Source organism: Cyanistes caeruleus, unplaced genomic scaffold (assembly GCF_971803275.1).
Source record: "Cyanistes caeruleus unplaced genomic scaffold, bCyaCae1.hap1.1 HAP1_SCAFFOLD_81, whole genome shotgun sequence".
Taxonomy (NCBI): domain Eukaryota; kingdom Metazoa; phylum Chordata; class Aves; order Passeriformes; family Paridae; genus Cyanistes; species Cyanistes caeruleus.
Genome location: NW_028255891.1, coordinates 472,971 through 480,723, shown reverse-complemented (window position 1 = coordinate 480,723; position 7,753 = coordinate 472,971). Strand labels below are relative to the sequence as shown.

General features: G+C 61.6%; 1 protein-coding gene across 1 annotated transcript; it reads right to left on the bottom strand.

The window, feature by feature from the left end:
• Positions 1 to 1,473: 1,473 nt before the first annotated feature.
• LOC147646712 (maestro heat-like repeat-containing protein family member 7) lies at positions 1,474 to 7,466 on the bottom strand. The gene is made up of 16 exons (XM_086873036.1): positions 6,824 to 7,466; positions 6,569 to 6,724; positions 6,235 to 6,299; positions 5,976 to 6,125; positions 5,638 to 5,786; positions 5,186 to 5,333; positions 4,749 to 4,936; positions 4,522 to 4,659; positions 4,128 to 4,242; positions 3,805 to 3,942; positions 3,415 to 3,591; positions 3,123 to 3,278; positions 2,865 to 2,966; positions 2,539 to 2,641; positions 2,202 to 2,258; positions 1,474 to 1,911 (listed from the first exon to the last, which is right to left on the bottom strand). Exons 1-16 carry the CDS (start codon positions 6,945 to 6,947, stop codon positions 1,712 to 1,714), a joined length of 2,166 nt encoding a protein of 721 aa, XP_086729162.1. The 5' UTR covers positions 6,948 to 7,466; the 3' UTR covers positions 1,474 to 1,711.
• Between the last annotated feature and the right edge of the window lie 287 nt (positions 7,467 to 7,753).

The following is a 7,753-nucleotide window of genomic DNA, read 5'->3' as shown; positions in this document are numbered from 1 at the left end:
ACCTGTGCCTGCACACCACCTGTGCCCATGGCAGGGTGCTTGGAGACTGGATGATGTTGATGATACTTTGCAACACCAAGTGCTCTTGGATTCTGGGATTGCCCAAGTGGAGAGCAAAACTGAGCCGTGTAAGTCCCTGCTTTTTTTCAGCACATGCTGCTTCTTCCTTTGTTCCAAGCAAGTCCAGGATTTGGTTTCATGTGTCTTTAAGGTGCCTGGACAGATGAGAGGGAGGGCAGCTGCCCCATCAGACTCTCTCTCTCTCTCTCTCTCTCTCTCTCTCTCTCTCTTTCTCAGGATGGTGCCAATGCCGCTGCCTTGGGACACCTGAGTGTGGAAGGCGAGCTCGCCCTCAAGCATGGCCATCCAAGTCAGTCACGGGCACAGGCTGCAGTTGAAGCTGGCAAGCGTTGTTGTAAGGCTGCAAGTGAAGAGAAAGCCATTGTGGCCAACTCTGCTGAAGCCTTTTGCCAAAGCAAAGGCAATTGTGCCCACAGCCTCCCCCTGTTTGGCACCTGGCTGCTGCGGACGCCTCAGTGCACAGGTGCCGACGTTGGGGCTGCTGCTGTTCCTGGGCACACTCTGCTGCTGTTTCTGTGGGCTCCAGAGCCGCTTGGGCAGCAGCCACTGGGCAGCCCTGCCAGAGGAGACATCGCCACCCTCCCCATGGTGGCAGCAGCTCTGTGGGCCCCGAGCTCTGTGTCAGGGGGGCCTCGGTCACAGCAGCGTGGCCTGGGCAGCCGCGAGGGCCCGGGATGGCCGCCAGCCCTGCCTCTGCCCACTGCCCCTTCCTGGAGGCACCCAGTGGCCATGGCCTGGCAGCACCCCCTGCCCTCCATGTCCCCAGCCAGCCCAGCCTGGGTACCTCGGGCTGTCCCCACCCTCCCGCTGGGGTGGTGTCCCAGCCTCCAGGCCTTCTGCTGCAGGCCTGGGGGACATTTTGGGGCAGCACCGGAGCAGCCGGGTGTCAGGGACCAGGCGGCTGCCCGGGGGCTGCTTATGGCCTCTGACACCCAATTCCTCAGGGCTTCCCACCACCCCGGCTCCTCCAGGGCCTTCTGTCCCCTTGGAAACTCCTGCCACCCACTCCTTCACACATCCCCCTCGTGCCTTCCCACTGCCTTGTCCCGTCTGGGCCTCCGCAGCCCCTCATCCCTTCACGGCCTCCCAGCACCCCGTGCCCTCAGGGGCACCCCCAGCCTGGCCCGGCAGCAGCGCCGCAGCCCCACAGGAGCTCCAGCAGCTCCTCAGCCATCACGGCACCAACACACGGGCAGCAGGACACAGATGGCGCTTCCTGCCTGCCACAGGGCTTGTGGCTTCAGCACAACCACCAAAGGCCAAGGGGCTTCTGGCCATTTCCCCTGCACCACTGCACGCCCCGGCAGGTTGCTGAACACAAGAACCCTTTTCCCTCTCTTCCCCTATGTCCCGCACACCCTGGGCAGCAAAAGAAAGGTCTTGGGACTCTTGTGGTTTATAACATATCCTATATTATTTACATACTAGATGGAAACGAAACAAAGAACAATCTCTATGAAACAAAAACTAACAGATGGCCCATGTGGCCCCAGAAGACAGAGCCTCTCAGCCCTAACATATCCTATATTATTTACATACTCAAAAGAAGAGAAAAAAGGAAAAGAACAACCCTTATGAAATAAAAAATCCTGGCTGGCCCATGTGGCCCCAGAAGACAGAGCCTCTCAGGTCAGCTCTGAGTATACCTCCAGCAGTGCAGCCAGCCCAGGCCCGACAGACGAGGCCGTGTCCTCCATGCCCTGAGGATTTGGTCTTGCATCCTCTGCAGGATGGAATATCGGGCACTCTGGATGGCCCGGAGGACATACAGCGTTTCAAGTGCCAGGTCTGACACGGCACCGCTTCTGTCCTCCGTCAGGCGTTCGAGGGCTGCAAGAGAGACGAACAGAGCCACGGTCACACCCCAGAGCTGTGGGGGCCCAGCGAGAGCCCCCTGCCAGGGCCATGCCAGCCGGCTCTTGCCTTGGCCAGGAGGGAGCAGGGACCAAGGGGGTCAGCCCGAAGCTGCTGGCCACAAATGCCCCACGTGGCCCTGAAATCTCACTGTGCTCTGCCCACGCCGCCCCTCATCGGGACAGGGAGCAGAGCCCTCCACAGCCTGGCCAGGGCTTGCAGCTGCCCCCAACAGCCAACACTGTCAGCCCGCTGCCATGGCTCACCTCTGCACAACACCTGGAGCTCTGCCTGCTGCCCCCTTAGCTGCTCCCCGGCCATCCCTGAGAACACAGAGCCTGTCAGGGTCCCAGCAGCACAGCTCCCTGACAGCGGCGCTGCCAGCCCTGTGGCCACATGGCCTCCTGCCCCGGCAGGGCTCAGCCCGGGCCCTTACCGCATCCTAACCCAGCCCAAGGGCACGGCTGCCAGAGGCCGGCAGCAGCAGCCCCGAGGGCAGCCGGGGCTCCAGGGCGCCGGGCCCGGGTGCCGCTGCCGGGGCAGCAGCCGGGGCTGGGGCCGAGCTGCGGCGGGGCGGGGAGGGAGCCCGGGCTCGGGACTCACCGATGACCCTGATGGCCGCCGCTCGCAGGGTCTCCTGTGGGTCCTGCAGGTACTGCAGGGCCCGGCGCAGGTGCTCGGCCAAGGGGATCCTGTGGTCGGCCAGCTGGAGAGAGCGGCAGGAGGGAAGGGTTGGCGCGGGCTCTGCCCCTCGGCCGGGCGCTGCTGCCTGCGGCCAGCCCCGGCCTCCCGTGCCTGGCCAGCCCTGAGAAGCCGTGCGGCCCCCGGGTGCAGCAGTGGGCAGGGGCACAGCTGCCAGCCCCACACACTGAACACCGGGGCCAGGGGGCTTCTCTAGCCTTTGGCTGGCACTTGCAGGCTGCCCTTACCACGAGCTTGGCAAACTTCCACAGCTTCTCCTTCCTCACAGCTTTTTCCAGGTCTGGCCTCTTCAGGAAGTCAGCCGCGCGAAGGAGCGTTGTCCGAGAGGCCTGGGGAGCAGCAGAGCCGCAAATGGCCCCACAAGGCAGGGCACAGGAGTGTCCCAGTGCCAAGGGCTGGAGGAGGCTGCAGCCTGCAAGCCTGCGTCAGGGCAGGAGGCAGCTGAGCCCCCTGCCAAGGCGCAGCAGCAGCCCAGGAGTCCTCACCTCTGCCACATGCCGATTCTCATCTTGGCAGTGGAAAAAGAGTGGGAGCAGGCTCTGGTACACTCGTTCCTTCAGGGGCTTTCTTCCTTCTTCTTCTGCTGAAGACATCACTCTTCGAAGGAGAGACATGGAGAGCAGCTGCACCTGGCTATCAGGCTGTATGAAAGGAAGGAAGGAAAAATGACCTCATCATTGGCTTCTTGTGGCCCACATTGGCGCAGGCCTGCAAATGCACAGGGCACAAAGTGTCCGGGCAGCAGGCAGTGGCCGTGGCTGGGGCACAGAGCCTTACATTGTCCAGGAGTTTCAGGAGCGGCTCAGCCAGCTGCAGGGCCCTGCGCCAGGATATTGGGGTGTCTTCATCCAGGAAAATATGGCTCAGGAGAGCAATGCTCATCCTGGCCACGTCACTGTCCAAGTCCCACAGGAGGTGCACTAGTCTTCCTGTCAGGCTCTGAATTCTTTCGGCCTGTGCAGAACACAAGGGTGTGAAAGCCCGGGCAGCTGCCGCAGGGCCCAGAGGCCAAAGGGCTGTCCCAAAACACTCGGGCAGCTGAAGCAGGAGGCAGGAGAGCTGGGAGGAGCTGCCTCAGCGCCCAAGGCAAAGGCCAGCCAAGGCCAAGTGACAGCATTGCCCAGCCTCATGCTGCCCACATGGCTTCAGCTGCTGCCCCCTTCTCACCATGGAGGGACGGTCCCTTAGGAGGAGGAGAGCCCTGAGAACCTGGTGATGCATCTCTCTGGAGTTGTACCACAGGTACTTATACAAGATCTCCATTAGGCTGTCACCACAGTCACTCAAGTCCAGGCAATCTAGGAGCTGAAAGGCACAGGGCAGTGAGAGAGGAGCTGGCCGGCAGGAGCCTGGAAGTGCGCAGGGCTGGGTTCAGGCAGCAGCACAGGGCGCAGGTGCCGTCCCAGGCAGCTGTGGCTATGCCAGGGGACAGGGCCAGGGGACAGGGCTGGCAGGGAGCTGAGCGAGGTAGTGCTGGCCATCAGACTCACCTCCACAAGGAATGCCATGGCAGAGACATCCCAGAGTGGCAACGGTTTGCTGAGCACCTCAAGCAGGTAGCTTAAGATGCTTTTGCACAAGTGGACGGATGCACGGCGCATTACCCTGGAAGGCAGAAAACGGCATAAAGAGTCTCAGCAAGGGTGCGAAAAACCTCTCCCAGGACTGACTGACACAGTTGTCCTATTGCCCCAGCACTCTGTGACAGGATGGGGGCCCGTGAGATGTGCCTGCTCCTGGGCACCCTCCTCTCGCAGCCTTTTGCAGTCTCCTTGGCCATCCCTCGGTGACGAGGCCCTCAGGCCCATGGCCACGGGGACTGTGGGGGGGCATCCCGGGACGGGGGCACAAATGTCAGAGGCAGTGGGGAGAAGGGGGGCTCACCTGGCCAGCAGACCCATGGCATAGTGGTGGGTGTCAGCACAGAGCAGCGTGTCCCAGCCACGCTTGCGTTCCATTGCCACCACCACATGTTCCAAGTGGAGACTGCAGAGCAGGGCCTTCAGGGTCTGCACTGCAAACCTGTGTGCACAGCAAAGCCCAGGTGACGCTGGGAGCGCTGGCTCTGAGGCTGGGGAAGTGGCAGGGACAGGAGGAGTGGCATGGAGCACCTGTTGGGGCTGGTGGAGAGGCCGTGTTGCTCCTGGCATTCCTTCCAGAAGGTATGGACGTCCTCTGTCATATACAAAGTACTGAAGTACGTTTGGAAGAGGAGATGCACAAAGAGGCGGGGGAAATAGACTGTGAGGATCTGTGGGCAACAGGGCCCCTGGAGGATCTTCCACATCACCAGCGTTGCCTGCAGAGGACAAAGCAGCCCGAGACAGCGCTCAGTGCCGGGGCGTCCGTGTGGCAGGGCCTGAGCGTGGCAGGGAGAGGCCGGGGCAGACGCAGGGGGAGCAGCGGGCCTGGTGGCCCTGAAGCTGCCCCTAGGCCAGGTTTGTGGCCAGTGCCTGAAGCAGGGAGATGCAGTGGGGGAAGGAGGCAACAGAGCTGCTGGAGAGGCGGCCGGCCTTGCGGTGAGCAAAGGCCAGCTCCAGAAACTCACAGTCAGGGAAAAGACAGCCGTCTTGTCCCCATCAGAGGTGCCCAGGTTTTTCTGCGGCCAGCTCCCCACCACATTGATGAGGAGCGGTGTCACTTCCTCTGAAATCCAGGGCGAGAGCAAGATGGTCGTCCACATGGCCATAGCAGCTCTGCGGGGTCAGACACAGCACCGTGGGCTGGGCAGCAGCGGGGAGCTGAGCTGGCCGCCAGCTCTGCCTGTGCCCACTGCCCCTGAGCGGCAGCAGCAGCCAGGCAGCCCAGCCCTGTGGGGACAGGCCCCTGAGGGGCAGGCTGGCAGCACGGCAGCGGGCTCGGGGGCCGACTTTGTAGCAGGGCTGGCAAAAGGAGCAGCCAGAGGGCCCTGCAAGTCTGTGTTGCTCACAGCCCTGGGCCAGGCTGTACAGGGTGATGGGCTGGGGAGCCCTGAGGCCTCGGGGCAGCTGGGCCCCATACCTGTCACACGTTGGGGCCACCCGCAGGAGAGTGATGGCCACATCATCGGGCTCTGCCTCGGCCACTTGCATCAGGGCCCAGTCCATCCTGTGCTCAGCAGCCTCATTGGCCATGAGCCACTGGTGGATGTACCTCACCACGCCGGGCACCTGGAGAAGGCACAGGGAGACTTGGAATGCTAGCAGAGGGAGTCAGCAATGTGCCCAGCTTCTTCCCCAGACAAGTGCTTCTCTTCCAGCACGCTGCCATGGCCTCAAAAGCTTCAAGTGACCAGCAGGCGTGGCTTGGGAAAGCCAAGCAATTGCTGGAGGATCAAAGGTTGGCCACAGGTTGCTTACTTGCTCTGGATTGAAAAGAGCCGTCTCTACAAGCAGATCCAGCTGGGCAGCGCTGCTCTGTTCTACCAAGACCTCTGAGGATGCTTTGACCTCAGTGTCCATAGGTCTGGTGTCTTCCTTGCCAATTCTCGTGATGAATTGGTAAAGAAACTGTAGGAGAAGGGCAGGAAGGCAGGGAAGTTGCATGGAGTGCTCCAAGTGCGGTGCTGGGCTGAGCAGTGCCAGCAGGCCCAGCGCAGGTGGGGATGGCTGCAGGTACCTGCGCTGCTCTGCGGAAGCGGCCACGGGCGGTATCCTGCTCTTGTGTGCCGTCCATGGCTGCATCTGGCAAAGAGCAGCCAGAGCTGAGGGGCTGCGGGAGAGGCCGGAGAGCACAGCCCAGCCCTGCGTTCCCCAGGCAGGGACAGTCCCGGGATGCCCCAGGGGATGCAGCACGGCCACTGCTGCGGGGGCAGCCCCAGCCCCTTTTTTGTGCTGTCCATGGGTGTGTGTCCACAGGACAGTGTGGGATGGGATGAGATGGGATGCAATGGGATGGGATGGGGCCAAGATGGCCGCAGGCACCAGCCCTGTGGCCCAGCTCTGCCACTCACCCTCCTCCAGCGGCTGCAACTGCTGCACCTCTTCGGTCTCTGGTGCTGGGGCAGCTCCAGGGCCTTCTTCCTCGACCTCCTCCTCCTCCTCCTCCACCCAGGCCAGCTTGGGCACTCTTGGGGGTCGCTGCTCCAAATCTTCCAGACTCTCCAATCCTTTCCATAGGAACAGCACCAGGGGATGGCATGGCATGTAATGGGATGGGGCCAAGCTGGCAACAGACACTAGCCCTAATGCCGAGCTCTGCAACTCACCCTCCTGTGGTGCCTGGAACTCCTGCACCTCTTCAGACTCCTGTGCCAGGACAGCTCCAGAGCCTTCTTCTTCCTGCTCCTCAAGCCAGGCCAACTTGGGCACTCTTGGGGGTCGCTGCTCCATGGCAGTGACTGGATTTATGGCTGCTTGCAGGAGAGATGGCTCGGAAAATCTCGGAGTCAGCAAGTCCTGCAGTCGTGCCTGGAAGGCACCTGCAAGACTCAAGTCCTGGCTAGATTGCAAGACAGCGAGTCCTGCACTTGGGTCTTGAGGGCTCCTGCCACAAGGACAGGAGTCTCCTCGACAGGGATTGTGGTCTGGTCTCAAGGGCAGAGACTGCAGGGATGGGCAACACGTCGGAAAAGCTCCGGGTCACCAAGTCCCACGGTCTGCCCTCAAGAGAACCTTAAGAAGGAAGGCTCAGCAAGGCCACAGGTCAGCAAGACCTGTGGTCTGGCCTCGAGGTCACCTGTAGTAATAGTGCTTCAGAAAAGCTCCAGGTCCGACACAAAGGAGTGCGCTGTGCGGGGGCTCCTCACAGCACCGCTCTGGCGCGTCCTGACCCGTCGCGTGCACCGAGCACTGTGGCGTGGCCCTGTCACTGCCAGCTCCTATGGCAGCACGTGTCACAAAGGGCCCTTTGACATCTGCTCCCGTTGCCACCATCCCACGGTGACCGTGCTGCAGCGTGTCACAAAGGGCCCTTGCACACCCTGCCCTCTGCCCTGGGGCCGCCCCCATCCCCCCCAAGTGGCCCAGCTTGGAAGGAATCCCTTGCCCAAAGTGTCTAAGACAGCCTGACGGGATCTTTAGGAACAGCTTGTTAGAAATGAAATGGAGGCAAATTTATCAATAAGAATTTTATTGAAAACTTTGTAAAATTTTCTCATGCAAATGTCTCGGTTTTTGGAGACAGGTGTCTGCTAGGG